Source organism: Hetaerina americana, unplaced genomic scaffold, assembly GCF_022747635.1.
Source record: "Hetaerina americana unplaced genomic scaffold, ioHetAmer1.1.p SCAF_5, whole genome shotgun sequence".
In the NCBI taxonomy this organism is placed as follows: Eukaryota; Metazoa; Arthropoda; class Insecta; order Odonata; family Calopterygidae; genus Hetaerina; species Hetaerina americana.
Genome location: NW_027287095.1, coordinates 38,248,426 through 38,265,003, shown reverse-complemented (window position 1 = coordinate 38,265,003; position 16,578 = coordinate 38,248,426). Strand labels below are relative to the sequence as shown.

The window sequence follows — 16,578 nt, the reverse complement described above, 5'->3', positions numbered from 1 at the left end:
CAAAATAATGTAATTGCCTTGATACCCTTTCCGTTTGCTCATTTCCTGTTCATTTTGAAGGTCCGACTGAAATTAGATAATAACGTCCTTTTTATTTTTTCTCTGAGCTGGTTTTTTTGTCATTCCACCTTAACTTAAATTATTTCTTATTGTTCGTCGCTATCTGCCATAATTCCGGATAACCCAGCAGACATTTTGACCCTAGAAAGATCAATGATATGGCGCTCGTATAGCATCTAGTCTCAGAAGCGTATCTCATAATAACAATAGAGGCCTACTAAAGTATAGGTTAAATCGTTCTGACTACAGCGGGATAGTAATGTATTGCTAATTCTGACGTCAGTAAGCCTGGACATTCGTTTTGGGAATGACGTACTTGATCGAAAGCGGAATGTCTAACTAAGGGAGAATTCTATAGTAGTAGTCAACAGGTTGAGACATTGCCCCGTAATAAGCAGTTTAATTATCAAATGGAGTCTGAATCTTATGCCGTCAAGGAAAATGTGGTTAGTAATTTAGTTATATTAAATGTAAGCGTTGTTTTGTTTTTCGTGTTCCCGAGGGTTTACATCGGAGTGAATTCTCATACCCTGTTATTCTTTTTATTGTAACATCCAGGATACACTTCATTCTAATCATTAGGGCATAAAGTGATGCTTGCATTGGATTGAATTTTTCAATTTGATGTTTTTATATGTTTGTTAATCAGTGTTAGTTGTATTCTCTTCCAACCTGCCTACACGGTATAACATCATGGAATGGTGCTCATCACGATCGCATTTAAAGTTTAGCTCTATTGTGGATCATAAACCAAATATTGTCTAATTTGGTGCAGATATTACCAATACATCATTATCTGTTCCTCAGTTTTGGTTAATTGAGTTCGCAGAGTTTGATAGCACATTTAGAACTATTATTTTATAATTAAGATGGACAAAAGAATCAAAAGCTCTTTCTCTTCAGTAAACAACAACAATGCATCATATAACAGTGAATAAAAGTGTTTACATTTCTATCGGTGTTTATGCGGTACAGAGTTCGGACTAGCTCCAAAGGTCGTAACTGAGCCTAACGCCGCAAAATAGCATATTAAATATCACTAATTTAGAGCATTACTATTCCCTGTTTCAGATGCTTAGAAAACAAGGGAGAGGAGGTTGTATGGCTCCCGCAGGATCATTGCTGCTGGCCACAGTGTTGGGATCTTTGGGAACAGCAGCCGGCTCCATCCTAGTCCTCAACCCCGAGGACAGAATCTCAGTTACTCGAGGTGTTTGGTTGTCGATATTGGGCCTAGTATTTTTTGTATCCCTGTATGATTTGGTAAACTACATAGCTTTGAGGACCTCTCCAGGGCATCGTTTTCAGAAAAAATACCAACTGACGGTGTTTGAAGTATTGGATATATCAAATAAGTAAGCAATGATTTATTTATATTTTCGTCACATATACTTTATATAAGTATGATTTATATTATTTCGGTTGCAATGAGTTTCGGATCAAATGAGTTTTGTGGGGTCATAGAAGCGAGCTATCAAGAGTAACTCCGGTAACGATTATAATGTGCCGTAATACTACCGTAACAATGAATTTATAATTTCAAAATGGGAAAATAATTATTTACTTTCATTTATCATGGAATGTCAAATGAAACAAAAATTAGTAGAATAACTCACCCTAACAAATGACAGCTCATATCCAGTCCATGTGAGGTGTCGTTATCTATTAATAGCTGGTTTAGTTGAAAATTGCAGAAACACTTCTAATGCAGATAATCCAATATTTCTTGCAAATAAATAGTTATATAGCTGTTTAGAGATCTCTATATTTAAACTGTGATTGAAATTGGAGACTGAGACAAATTGTTAGGTTATAATTAATTATGATGGAAAATTATATGTTAATGTTTTCAATGGATATAATTCAGGATTTGATTTTAAATGAGAGAGGATGTGAAAACTAAAAATAGCTACATAGTTGTTCAGTCTGACTTCACTAAATGAAGTACAGTGGCAGGTCTGCCCAGTGGTTTTGAGTACAGCCTCTATTCCTCAACATCACTCCTAGAAACTCACCAGTATGGATATATAATTATTTCCTTTTAGCCCTCTCCCAACTTTCCTTGTGTTTTTATTCCTTCTCACTCTTTACCTCATCCAGTGGTTATAGCACTAGGCTATGAATGAAGGGCCTTAGTTTGATTGTTGCGCCATCAGCTTCACTCAAGGTACGTGGTTTTTTGGGTACCAGGCCTCCTTGGGCAACTATAGGTAAAACAGGACTATCAGCCATGTATGTCTACTCTTAAGCAAGGCACACTTTTTCCAATACACTCTTACTTTATCAGCATAATATAGAGCGAACCATTTGTTAAAGTGTATTATGAAGTATTCCTGATACATCCTAGCTATGGGCCGAGATCCCTATGCAGAAGGACAGGCATTTTGTATCTTCCATAGAAGAATCAGTTTATAAAGAAAGCTTATGATAAAAGATTGAGAAGCAGAGCATTATGGCGATGTGATACAAGAAATTGTGGAAAACCATTTTTAAACAGTCCACCTATGTTGAAATACCTTGATCCATGAAGAAGAAAACAATGCTGTTTTAAGTAAGATTTGCTGTTTCCCCAGTACATGATTGCAGTGAAGTCTACATGGGTTTTCGACTGAGTCAGGGTTTCAGCTGCTTACATTTCAATGGCTCACTCTATCATTGTCGAGGACTCAATCAACATCAATGTCTTGAAGATGTCCTAAATACAATGTGAAAGGATAGGCACAGATAGGATGGTTTGGAGATATGGACATGGAGAAGAATTGAGATAATAAAATGGACAGGAAAGAAGAGGTTTGGAAATTCAAAGAGCAAGGACTAGGGGGTGCTAGGGATACTGAGTTGCTGAAGATAGTAATAGAGGGAAGAATGTATGGAAAGCTAGGTTGGGGAATGAAAAGAATGGGCATTGGATAGAATTAAGTGAAAGTATGCAGAGTTAAAGGATGAGTAATTGTATTATCAAGCTTGGAGTTAAAGGATATTTTTGTCATGTTAGTTAGGTCATTATTTAGTACCATTATTCATCACAAACCTTCTGTTAGACTGTAGACTACAGCTAATAATAATAATAATGAGATTCTAAATTTTAGGAGGGCATGCTTGTCCATCATTGGTTTAAATTTAAGGGGTCAAAAGTTGAACTTCCAAAAATTTTCTTAAACACCCTACTCCTGCACTTGCATCCATGTACCCTTCAGGGAATTGGTGTTTAGCATGCCAAAATATAAGGTAATTCTGCCTCCCTGCAATGAAATATGGGATGGAACCAGAAGAACTAATACGTTGTTGTAATCTCTCATTCTTAAGAAGCAGAAATGTTTTTCCTTAGAAATTATTTTTGTGAAGTATTGGTCCTGGATGCTCCTAATTTGTCTGAACCAGTTAACCATTAACATGACAATACTTTTACACTACGTTACAGTCATTTGGTTGTGGACTCACACATAATTTAAATTGGTATAACTGGAGTATTAGATAAATAGAATATTAAGGGTCAGAATTACTGAATATAAATTATGCAAAATGATACTCTTTCAAAAGAATCCATACTATAGGTTATGATTAAATACCCATTATCAACACAAAATTGCTATGTACCTAGAAAATATTTGTCAACATTACAATATATGATGTGTGAGGGAATTTGAAAGTATTAAATTATCCTACCAATCAATTTCTCATAACATTACTCGCATGGTTGAAGGTATTCCCAGGGACAGTAAAGAGGGAAGGGCACCATGTTCTTATTTGCACAGGATGAGTTGGCTAATGTGTGCTTAACAATGCATTTTGGTGCTTTCTTGAATAGTGGATAGAGAGGTTCACATCAATTAAGAATTATTTATCATGGTAGAAATGGAAATAACAACCATTGGCTTTCAGTGGTCAGTATCCATTACCACAAGTGCAGGGACCTTAACACATCAATTTAAATGATACTCATCATCTCACTTTTGTTCAGTATTGATGGCTGCAATCACCTCTGTCATCCATCAATAATACTTCTTAGCAAAGTTAAGTAAAATAACAAATATTATGGATCATATCATGTATTTTTTAAATGTTGTGCATTCCTGCTGGTTGAGCCCGTATCAGGATGTCTTGCTTGAGGTAGTTGATGCAGAATACAGTAATATTTTATTTCACTTTACGGTGTGTTGGCTTAGCTCTAGGAAGATGCTGTCATCTTTTTTACGGTACATAAAAATATATGTTCTAGGACATGAATGTTTAACCCAAGTAAAACCTAATGGATTCAGGTCAAAATGCAGACTTCACATTTCTAGCTGACATTACTGACCATTTGAACCTGAGAAGTTCCATGCAGGTTAGGGACTACCAGACTTCCAACAGTGTAGTTGAAGTCAAGCCATTCAGGAGAAACCTAGAATTTGGGAAAAGCCATATGTTGATTTAAATACTACTTATTTTCTTGAATTTATTATGTTTTAATTTCTGCAAAACCTTTTTTGCACTGCTAATTTGGTACTTACTGCCATTTAGGAAGAATTTTCAGAAAATTCCATGACTTTGCAAATTACTGCATGTTTTTGTTTGTTAAACTTTAATCAGTTCACATTGAGGTCTTGCCGTTAAAATTTAAGGAGCAGTTTAGCACAGATATTACTCTTTAAGAAATTTAAATTGAGTAACCCCAATCTGAGGTTTTATAGGCAAGTTGCAAAAGTACTTCGTGCATCAGTTTGTCATTATTCTGCCAGTATCGCTTTGGAATCATCACTCTTTGCAAGCATCGTTGGAAATCAGATTAAAATCCAGGTACACTAGTCCCTCAGCAGTAGAAACTTAAAGAAAATCCTTATGTATTCTTTTTTTCTTCCAATTTTTGTGTTGGACAATCAAGGCAATATTTGAATAATGAGAACCTTTATTAAGCAGGAATGATATAATGTTAAATATTTTACTAATTCAAATTACACCCCTAGTTAAATGCTTTGTAGTTCATGACCCCATTAGAGGTAGAATTTGTCAATTTTGGAAATCACAGAAAATTATGGCACCTGTACAAAGCACTTCCTTGCACTCGATATTCACTCCTGTTTTCCTGGCATTATTTCAATCTGCAATCAGCTCTTTCGTACAAAATAGAAAGTGGAGATAAATGACACTTCTTTTAAGTATGTGGCACAGTTAAAATGTAATGCACTTTTCTCCATCATGTAGGAAGTAAAATTTAAGTGTTGAAATAATTACCGATGTACTTTCCAATTGCTTACTCTCTTATTTCATTTACATGTACTTGTCATACATGGTAGTTGGGATCCTAAGGAGGAGGAACATCCTCAGTATTCAATTGCATTCCCTGATAAATAGATAGTGTTGAAAATAAATTCTTGTTGGGACTATTGAAAACCATTGTGCTCTGTTTTCTCTTCAAATTTCAACCCAGACAACTTAAATGATAATGATAATTGATAACTCTTATGAATAAATTATATTTAGTGTGAGAAAAGATTTTCATTCTTTTAGTTTTATTACTTGTATTTATCCTTAATATTATTCATTAGCTTAGGAATATGAGTACAATTTGATTTTTGTCATGCTTTTTGTATAGATACTATTTTATGAACTTGTTTACAGATTGGTTTCTGCTGTGCAAGCATGCCTGTCATGTGTTACGGGAGCTGTTGTGTGCTGGTGGTCATGTCCAAGAAATTTTATTCGGTCATCTCACTATATGTCTGAAGCATATGCCTGGTTTGGTATGGCATATTTCTTTTATGACATATGGTCAATGTACCATGTATATACTCATGATGTAGGAGCAATCACGGGTCATGTTGAAACTGACATAAAAGGGATGACCCCAGGAAGAATTCATGGAGCTGGATCTCTTGAAGGGTTTTGGTCATACTTTGTCAGGCAACCAGTTATTGTTCTCCACCACATTTTCATTGGGTCATTCGGTTTTCTAGTTATTGTGGTAAGTTGCCTGTGTTATCCTTTTTAAAATAATTCAATTTGCTTTGTCACGTAATTATTATTTGAGCTTAGTTGTGTATATGTGGATAAGAATATGACATAGGATAACTTTTCTTTGTGTTTATATCTTATGAATGCTGCACATTGCATGAATAAGCTTTTGGCCATAAAAGGTATTAGGTTAATTTCCTCTTGAATATGTATCATGAGTAAAGGTGATTACCACAGCATGTCAAATATTGTGTTACTCTGTAGCAGTAAGCTACTTTGGAGTTGACTAATGTAGCCAAAAAGGGGAAGTTCCTTTGGCCATAATAATTTTTGTCACCAATTGTCATACTATAAAAATTGTCAGTGGAAATAATACCCTCAAAATTAGCTTCGATTACAATACCTCTTAGTGGTATCTCACAGGGGAATTATGGGAGGTTCCTGTTAAAAAGTAGCACTTTTAGGTTACAAGCAGACCAAAGGGTCACAGGGAAACTCATCTCAATGGTGCCCTTGTATGCACTGACATCCGAATTCCTTTGAGTGGTTTGCAAGGAGATTATACCAGGCCATCTATGTGAGGGGCATAATCAGGTTTGGCATGCCATGGTTGATTGCAAACCTCATTACGGCCTATGGATTTCTCTCCTGTTAGGTATTGTTAAATTACTCATGTCAATTTGTGATTTTTTTATGTTGAAGAAATATTTTATTTTCTTGATTATCCAGCTGTGTTTTGGTATACACGTGAGCTGTAATGTGTTATGCTGGCCATTTGCAGTGCAGTGCTACTACTCCGTGTTGGTTCAAAGCAAAAATCATGAATTGATGAACTTGAGGCTTTTTTTGGAAATTTTATGTGCACATAACAGGAAGGAACAATTCTTTTTTAAAGAATTTTTACTGGTGTGACATGTTTCACGGTTAAAATACATCATCAGCTTCAAAGATAGAGGAGCATTTGAGTATAAATGTATACAATACAAGGCATAGAGGCTGAGTTGAGTTCAAACAGTTAGTAATATTGTATCTCAGTGCCCACTAATTAGGCATGTGGATGATTGTATGGAGGGGTGCAGGTTGGGCAAAATAACGTATTTCTGCTGTGGGTGGTAAGGTAGGTGGGGGGGCTTAGTGGCTGTGGTGTAATGTGAGAGTCAGGAGGATTGTGATGGAGGGGTAAGGAAAGGGGAGGGAGGGTGTGTATACTTTATCAGGGCCAGTTGGGCTCTCGGTAATGGGGACAGACGGGGCAATATTTATCCAATGCACAAGTCTGCTTTTGCATCCATGGACAATTTTATGATTTCAATCTGCTTGAGTCCATCCATCTTAAACCTCAGGTACAAAGTCACTTCTGTGATCAATACTTTGTAAATCCTGAGGTTGTGTATACATTTTTAATTAATAGTATTTATTAGGGAAGGCAACTGACAGAGTCTTTTGATAAATTTTTAAAATATCTGAAATGTTCGGAAGGATTTTTTTTCTATATTTCTGCAAGTCTACTTAATATGCACTGCACTGCAATCGTAACATTTCTGTTTTTATATCTGGCTACCCATTTTCTTCTGGGTTATTTCTGTTTCATAGAAGTTCAATGAGGGTCAGGGGTGTGTAAAATGTGTTCTTAGGCTCCGTAGGTAATTTTATGTTAATGTCACCTGATATCATCTATTGCACAAATGAAGTTATTAATGCTTATGAAATAATCTTGGTTCTTAATAAGCTAAATTTTCATAATATGATATAAGACCTTGGTTTAACCATTTCACCTATTTTTCTACCAGTAGTGTTCTGTATTTCAAATTCATTATGTGTTCTTTTTTTTACAGTATTTCCGTGGAGGATTAGGGGATTGTGTTTTTGGATTTGTATATTTAATGGAGCTTAGCACACCATTTGTCTCACTCCGAGGTATCCTGAGCAAGTTAAAGGTAAGGAAGGAACAAGGAAATAATAAGCTTTGACGAATTGGTAACTGTTATAAATTATTGTACCACTGTGGTCTTAAAACTGTAATCCTTTAAGCAAAAGGTTTAAATATTTGCATGAATGGTGTAGAAGTCTGATACTTTTGATTAGAAGTGCAAAAGGGAAATTTGGGGCCAATAGAAAACTAATCAATTTTAGTTAGAAATATGTATTGTAAAATTATAGCTTCAGGACATAAAATAGAGAAGGAAAAATGAAAGTTAGTTTTAATGCATGTAAAGGTTGCTTTGCAATGACTAATTGGAACATAATCTTGAAATGATAATAATAATCAGCATTATAATTGTTGACAATGTTCTATATTTGTGTGCATATAAACAATCTCCATGCAATTAAATATGTTGTTATTATACTGACCTACTATAAGATACCCTCTGGAATTATATGAAGACATTTCTGATGCTTCCCTGGCATATGGTATCAGCGTACTAAATCAGATACTTCCATTTTATTACTCCAGTGAGTCATAAAGGAATAAAATAAAGGGTTATAGCTGATTAGACAATGGATTGTTGCTTTATCCTACAGGTGATATGTAATGACTCACTTTTTATGCTATGGGCGATAACCGCAACTGACCAGGAGACAATCTTTTAAATTTTCATGTCATAAAAAAAAATTGTTTCCCCAGAGGAGACCGACTGGGAAAATTTTTCCCTTCCAAGCAATATGTATTTCCCTCTTCTCCCACACCTCAAACCGCAATGGCTTAGTCAATCAAACAAGCATAGTTAAACTCTTTGTAATTAATGAATATAAATAATAAAAAATATTGAAGATAGAGTTCATTAGAAGCTCTTACGCATCAATTAATTGTTTAATTTAGTATTTAATACAACTATATCCTTTTTCTTTTCAATTTTGCAGTTGAAGTCATCCATACTGTATGTGGTGAATGGAATCACCATGCTAGTCACATTCTTCTTCTGTCGGGTACTCATGTTCCCATATGTCTGCTACATGTATGGGCGTTTTGCTGGTCTGCCATTTTGGAAGGTAACATATTTTATTTCTAACAACTAATAGATTTATTATGGTAACAAAAGATCGTTACACTTTCACTGATTATTTTCTGTTTGCATATAATTTGGCTGTAGGCTTTGTTTTGAAATATTTTTCTCTTTGAAAAATGGTTAATTGATAACTGCCTAGATTTATATAATATAGAAAGAAAGAAAACACAGCAATTCCTCATTTACACTTTATTCAGACGACCATGGTTTCACCACTGCGTGGCATCTTCAGGTGGAGATGAAGATGCCACGCAGTGGTGAAACCATGGTCGTCTGAATAAAGTGTAAATGTGGAATTGCTGTGTTTTCTTTCTTTCTATATGATGGAAAAATTCCACAGAGTAACGGCTAAAACAGTCTCTTAGATTTATATAATTTATTAAGAAATGTCTGGAATATTTTCAGCTTGTTCTAACTACAGAGGCAGTAATAAGAGCAAAAATATGAATATATGTTATCTATACCATAATATTTCTGCCAGATATTGCCAGATTTCTTTTCCCTTAAGAAGCTCTTAGCTATCACTTTCTCAAGGAGAGAGTTGCACTTCTACAGCCCTGTTTAAAAAGGAAAACTTTGATTTTTCACTTTGTTCTTATCTTGTAATTTTGTACTAATTTTCACCAATTTGCTATCATGTTTTTGCTGTCTGGTATGATTTTTCATCACTTTTTGGTCTAATGATGTATGCCTTACCCGAATTTGCCCTATTAAATAATTTTGCTTCTCTATTTTAAACTTAAATTCTCAACGGACAGATATTAAGTTAATGTATCTGCATAATTGGGTGACATTATACGAAGATGTTTCCATAGTGGAAAGACAAAGCAGGGTAAATTTTTGTTTGTTAATATCTAAGGTAATAGGGACTATGGATTAAGGAGTAGGTGTGCTATTTTTATATATCACATAGTTAAGAATGTTGGCTTCAATATGAGTGAATTCTATGAATCCATATCATACAATCGAAGTTTTTGGTAGTTAGGTGTTTTTATTTTATCATTTTTTAAGCTTCTTACCCTCATTTCAAATAAAATGTAAGCATTCCCAAAGTATTCTTAATATCTTTTACTATCAGGATGTAACCACCGTGAATTCATCTTTTTTTTAAGGAAGAGAATATTTTCAATGTTGCTCATTATTTGTGTGTCTCAACTTGCAAAATTCACAAAATCTCCTGAAGACAAAACCATAGCTTTATTGGTTATTGTTTCATCGCTTCTTTCCAAAATAATGAAAAGGTAACCTACCAGAGGAAATTTTGCATGTGAAAAATGTTTCCCCCTCTGAATGCTAATACCTATGGCCTGTTATAAATTTTGTGCAGAGCAACCAAACATATTCCTCTAAGCATAACAGTGCTAGTGATGATAATTGGTGGAAATTCAGGTAGGCCAATCACTTATGGTCCCTAGAAATTGCATGAATAGTGGAACTGTCTGGAAAGCCTGGACATGTTTAGGAAAATTATGAAAATGTATTAGAACTTTAAGGTGACAGTGTGCATTTCCTTATTTGCCAGCAAATTAGCATTTATTCCAGTGCTGTCACAAAATGTGCTTCCTTCCCTATGCATTTAAATAATTCACTGGTAGTTTTCAAAGTTGTGTGGCTGAATAGGCTCAACATCAAACAAATCCCAAGAGAGGGATGGCAGTAATTTCTCAACTCTGTGGCTGTAATGAATAACTGATCGTAGCAGTTTTCCGCTTAATACAATTTATTTTACGACTGGATTTCGATGTATTACATCATCATCAGGTAATTCATTGTAATCCAGTCATAAGAAAAATTTTATCAAGTGGAAAAGTGCTACGATCAGTTATTCATTATGTTCAACTTCAACCACATCACGCCTGAAGCTACTCAGTTGGTTCTGTGGCTATAGTTGGAAATGTCAAAATAAACTTGATTCAATTGAAAAAAAGTACTCTCCTTTTTATAAAGGACTGGTTTTCAGTAGAATATGGACCATATTTCAGAAAAGACAACATTGTTTACTATGGCATTATAAGCTCATGAATTGTAAGAAAAAAATCGGCAAAAATTATCAAATTTGGTCAGCAAAACCTGGAAATGTCTGTGTCTGGAAAAAAATTACTTTGGAGTTCATTGTTTATCTGTACTGAATTTCAGAAATTTAGTTGAAGATTTTTAATATATCTAGGGTTGCCATACCATAGGGTTGCTATCAAATCAGTAATATTCAGAGAGGTGAAGGTATAAATTTATAGTCATGGCAGGATGGTCAGAAAGTTAAAATCTAGGACCAAAAACCATTTGTCCAGACAAGCACAGAAAAAATGCGAGGCATCCATCATAAAACCATTACTCATTATTAACAAATAAGTCTGAGGAAAGAAAAGTCACAGCAATATTGTTGCCCCTTTTTTAAAGCATGTCTGTTAATGTACTTCAAGCTCATATACAAGCAAAATAATGTCAGAAAGATTTCTCAGCTCAAATTCGGCATTGTTTTACAATATGAAAAAAATGAAACTACATTGAATGTCATTTCAATCTGGACACAAATAGTCGATATGATCATTCATGTGAGGGATGCTTAAGGGTTTACTTGATAATTTCCAAGATTTCTTGGTTCTAATGGGAGAATGGATTAGTCTGGTACTATTAAATTATTTTTTTGCATTTGAGAATTGAAAGATTATTGGACTACTATTTCGATGATTACCCTCAGCTTTACCCAAGGTGTGTGATATTTTTAGATACTAGATCCTCCTGGGGAAACTGTAGGCAGCAGAGGGAAAAGAACTGCCCCCCCTTATACTGATGTGTAAACTTCACTTGCCATTGAGCTCAGTACTAGGTGATTTTATCACCTAGGACCTATCGAACTGACCTCTAGGTTGATAACTGTGTAGCACCTATAATGCTATTTAAAATTTTTGCAATCTACCAGTAATTACACCTCATTTGATTCTTTTGCTAATGCAAAAAGAGTCATCAATCATAAAACTGAAAAATCTCAGGAAAAACTCAATATTCTTTGATTCCATCTCAGCTTCTGCCTCAGCATGGAAGCCATTTTAAATGATTACAAAAACTTATCATAAAACAATTCAAAGTTTAAATTACATGTTGCATCATGATTAGGATAACTCCAAGACTCAGATCAATGAAACCAAACTTGTTATTTCACTTAAGTGCTCAATCAGATTTGATTATTCTGACCACTACTCGGTAGGTAGGAAGGATTGATATGTTTTATATCCATGTTAATCAATAGAAATATGTACTATTCGTCAATAACAATATAAGTTAGGATTTAAGAGAAGCTAGTGACTCTAATTGGGTCCAAATTTGTGAGAGCGGACTGAAAGAATTGATAATATGAGCAAAGTTCCTCGTGTCAGTGCTTTCATTTAGAATAGTAATGGTAAAGTCCCCAGTTATATTAATATTAGTGTTCTCAGTGATAGCTGTGGACATTAATGGGTAATGAATGTTTTCTGTAATAATTTCAGCCTTCTCCTCGGCATGGTCCACAATCATAATAATATAAAATAATAAGCATTGAACCTATAAAAAGTCAAAATGAGAATATTTACATTAAAATATTACAAACTAATCCAGCATTAAAAACTCTTTTTCAATACGTAGTGTTTCATAGTTAAATTTAGTAATTGAGTTGGTTCGGTCTTAATAAATATGACAAGTCCCATTTTGACTTTACTCCAGCTTTAACATTAAGTGTATTTTATTTTAAATTGTTATTTATGGTCAAACTGTTTAATATTATTTAAATGCAAATACCGGCATGTGGAGAAAATAGTAGGTTCTCAATATTCATTCCTGCAGCAAGCTTTCTGGTTAGTGTTCTCCTTCCATAATTCAGTGTACGGAAATCCTTTATATACCTAAATTGGGCATTCTAGGTTGATTGCCAATTAATGATATATCTAGCAACATACAATTCTCAGCAATTATGCCATTAAAATATGTTTTCCATTCATTATTATATGCCATTGTTGTAATGAATCTTGAAGATGTTGTTGTGATTAATGTTTTTTTTTATAGGCTGTGTCATCTTTGCCAACAACTTGTAAAGCTGGAATAGCTGTTTTGATGATGCCTCAAGTATATTGGTTTACGCTTATGCTTCAGGGAGCTGTGAAGGTTTTGTGCTTTCGAAAGGAAAGTAGCAAGAAAAGTGGAGGTGTTACAGTGGAGGTTAGTTGATTGGCTAAGTTGCACCCTCAGTCACCAATATAAATGGCAGAAGATGCCAGACATCTGCACATCCATGGATAATCAAAATATAAGGGTATATAATTTTGCAATTTATCTGTGGTAAGAATTTTGATGCATTTGAAAAATAAATAGATATCACTTATATAGCATAAAATAATTTGTGTGTGCACAGTACACCATTTTGAGAAGCCTGGTTTTGTATTTTTTGGTAAAATTTGATATTTTTTTCCCCTCAGTCATTAAGATTTTCAGTTAATATTTATCTATTTATGAGAAGTTGAATTTTACTGTAAAATATTTGAAAACAACTAAGTCAGGTTTTAAATAAAACCATAGTTTTGGGAGTTCCTGTTGATTTTGTGATAACAGTTATTAACAGGTTCTTAATTTACAAGGTAGTTATAAGTTTTTGTAAATGGTTGTTAGTTACAAAACAACTTTATCTGTCTTAAAGTATATGCATGTGCTAAGTGTCATGGAGACAGGGAGTTTGTTAGATGTTAAACGTACAAGTTGTAGCATGGTGGGGAGACTATGTCATTGCCAAGAGTGTTTAGCCTTTGGAGTATGCTCATCTGAGCAAAATTTCATTTTAGGGAATAGGCGGCTGTGGATAATGTTCATCCAGTATTTTTTTTAGTGTTCTTGGGAGTTAATTGAAGTGGTTTTATACACAAAAAGGTGAGAGGTTAAAATGATGCATTTTGGATGACTGCACAATCCCAGATTTAAAATACTGCCTTGTTTTTGTGAGTTGTGACTTGAAAATGTCAAAATATGTGCTTGCATGTACAGTGTTTGTTATAAGCCAAAGCAGGAAAAACTGATCAGTCAAGATATGTTCCTACTGTTTTATGTGTCACTTGATGTCATTTAGACTACTGTGAAGAGTGTAGGATTTAATGTTCTGAGGTTTCAAAGTTAGTATTTTTTGTAGAGAAGCACAGTGTACCTAAGTATTAAATTTGAGAAACTTTTAACTTTTCAGATTTTCTGAAGAGTTAAAAAAAATTGTTTATTTGAGAAATGCATTTAATGCTGCAGTGGTCTTTATTACTGCCAGAAAACATGCTACCAAATTGGTCTTCCAGTTACAGAATTGCATTTTTATTTGTTGAAATTTAGTGTTGAATTGACATAAGTTTATTTAGAATCTCGAAATGGTCGCACATGACACATATCTTATTTTTGACATGAATTGTAGAATTGGTCATTAAGTCTTTTTTAATGAGGAATATCATGCCAAATTACCATTTTAACTTAAAACTTGATACCTGTACTGCAGTCAAAAGCATTTCATGTTATCTTACTTAAGGAGTACATGTTTTTAACACCTTGGTTATAATGACTTTTAGGATGTAATAGCAATTTAGCCATCAAAATAAGAAACATGCCAAGACTGAATTTTATTCATATTGATCAAGTGGGGATAGCATGTAGTCTAGCAATGTAGTGGCAAGTAAGTGGATAAATTTCCATCAGAGTAATATACTGACATTTTCAGTAAATGATTCATTGTTTGCCAGCACTTTGAAAAGAATGATGGATTACAATTTCTTGTAGTAATTGGTTCAAAAACTAATTTTGTTTGATAATTTGCCTCAAGTTTTGTTATACTATTCAAGGGGGCAACTGTTTGGCTAGAGCCAGGTCTTTGGAAACTGGTGCCTTCAAAAATTCTCTTTATGTTAGGAAAAATCATTTGAACGTATAACATAGCTACTCAAGGAAAATGTGTTCAAAATGTTCAAATAGAAAAAAAATGTTGTGACTAATATTATACCCCTTGGCAAGAGCTACATAAATGGAAGTTGTAGGTTTGTGGTAGCTTCTGTATTGTAGTTAAAGTTTAAGATGTATTTGTATAGATGTTATTTTCTCTGAATGCCTTTGTGGCTTATTTGTTGTTCTTTGTGATAGTCAATGAAGCAATTCTTCATAATTTGCCAAAGTAGTGTTTAAATATTGTAATGGATGGACTTGAAAAGTATTGTCTGCAAATCTTTTGCATTTATGTCATGTACAACTCTGTTGGCAGTCTTTCATTTCTGTTTTGCTTTTTATAAAGTTTCTACCTCTGGATCATGGGGTAAAGAAGAGATGTAATGGATTACCGATGTTACGAATGTTTCATTGAATATGGTGGCTGTGTGCATTGGTTAAAATTTTAAAATAAAGAGTAGGAATTTCATTCATGAAATGTATAAGGGAAAATTTATATATTTGCTAAGAATTTTTAGTGATCAATGTGCATATGCATTATGGCACTTCAGAATATAGGTATTGAGGAAATGAAAGCAGTTATGAAAGAAGGACTTGAGATATTAATATATTTTGTGAAAAAATTGAATAAAATTATTAGGAATCATTTGTCTGCTGAAAGAGAAACAGGAAAGTTTGTAGACAAAATATGATTGAAAATCTATTTATTTCGTCATTTCTTGATTATGCCATTTTAACCATGAGTATGCAATTGCGGTAATGTTATGGATGGTTGTAATAGTGCTTTGGGCATTTGTTAGTTGCATAATGTTTTGGTTCATAAAAATCATTGCTGTGAAATATTTAGTGTACTGGCTAATTATTTACCAGAATCAATGGATCTCACTGGCAATAAAGTATTATGTGTTAAAATTCTTTCATTTAAATGCTGAAACGTTATAAAACCTATTAATTGTTAACAAATAAATGTGAACTTATTGGAGATGAATTCAGTATTGTTACCGATAATTTATGATTATATATGAATTCAGGAGATAACTCTTCATTACTGTTCTACTACCATTCACTGACTTGTTAAAGAGATGGAAACTTAAGAATAGAACCAGAAAAATTGTGAAATGGGCATCCATTATCTTTTCATTTAGGAATGAAATTCATTGCTGCAAGTAATTTTTACTTCTCAATAAGTTAGGAGATAAACATATTCAACCTTGTATACTCCTACAGCATATCATGAAATCAATCGAGGTCGAGTCCTAAAAAGATGTCTTTCAGACAAATCAAATCTTGTGAGACCATACATAGTGTGATCATTAATATATTTTGTTCATCCCATTGCTGTCACTATCAAAAAATGCCAATTTTCATGTAATTCAGCTCACCAACTTGAGACCAAGCTCCAATACAGTGGTGTTGGTGCCCGGGGGGGGGGGGGGGGGGGGGGGGGGAATGACACCTCCCTCTGGAAATGTCCAAAAGCTCAACCCCAAATATATATGTCCAAGGAGATTTTTTTCCTGCCCTTTTAATTTACTACAATAACATGCATTTTATTATTTTCATTCTGAAAATATGAAAAATATACACTTGAAGGCTAAACAATTTTTCAATTAAAATGCAGTTCCCTTAAACTATTGCAATT

General features: G+C 33.9%; 1 protein-coding gene across 1 annotated transcript; it reads left to right on the top strand.

Moving 5' to 3' along the window:
* Positions 1-206: 206 nt before the first annotated feature.
* LOC139693985 (TLC domain-containing protein 3A) lies at positions 207-15,827 on the top strand. Its single transcript, XM_071592365.1, has 7 exons — positions 207-506; positions 1,132-1,415; positions 5,662-6,004; positions 7,830-7,931; positions 8,857-8,985; positions 13,041-13,193; positions 15,283-15,827. The coding sequence occupies exons 1-7, from the start codon at positions 471-473 to the stop codon at positions 15,349-15,351; spliced, it is 1,116 nt and encodes a 371-aa protein (XP_071448466.1). The 5' UTR covers positions 207-470; the 3' UTR covers positions 15,352-15,827.
* Positions 15,828-16,578: the final 751 nt, after the last annotated feature.

Coding starts and splice junctions, on each gene's coding strand:
- LOC139693985 (XM_071592365.1), top strand. CDS start 471: ATGGAGTCTGAATCTTATGCCGTCAAGGAAAATGTG. Junction 507..1,131: donor ATGCCGTCAAGGAAAATGTG/GTTAGTAATTTA, acceptor TCCCTGTTTCAG/ATGCTTAGAAAACAAGGGAG. Junction 7,932..8,856: donor GTATCCTGAGCAAGTTAAAG/GTAAGGAAGGAA, acceptor TCAATTTTGCAG/TTGAAGTCATCCATACTGTA.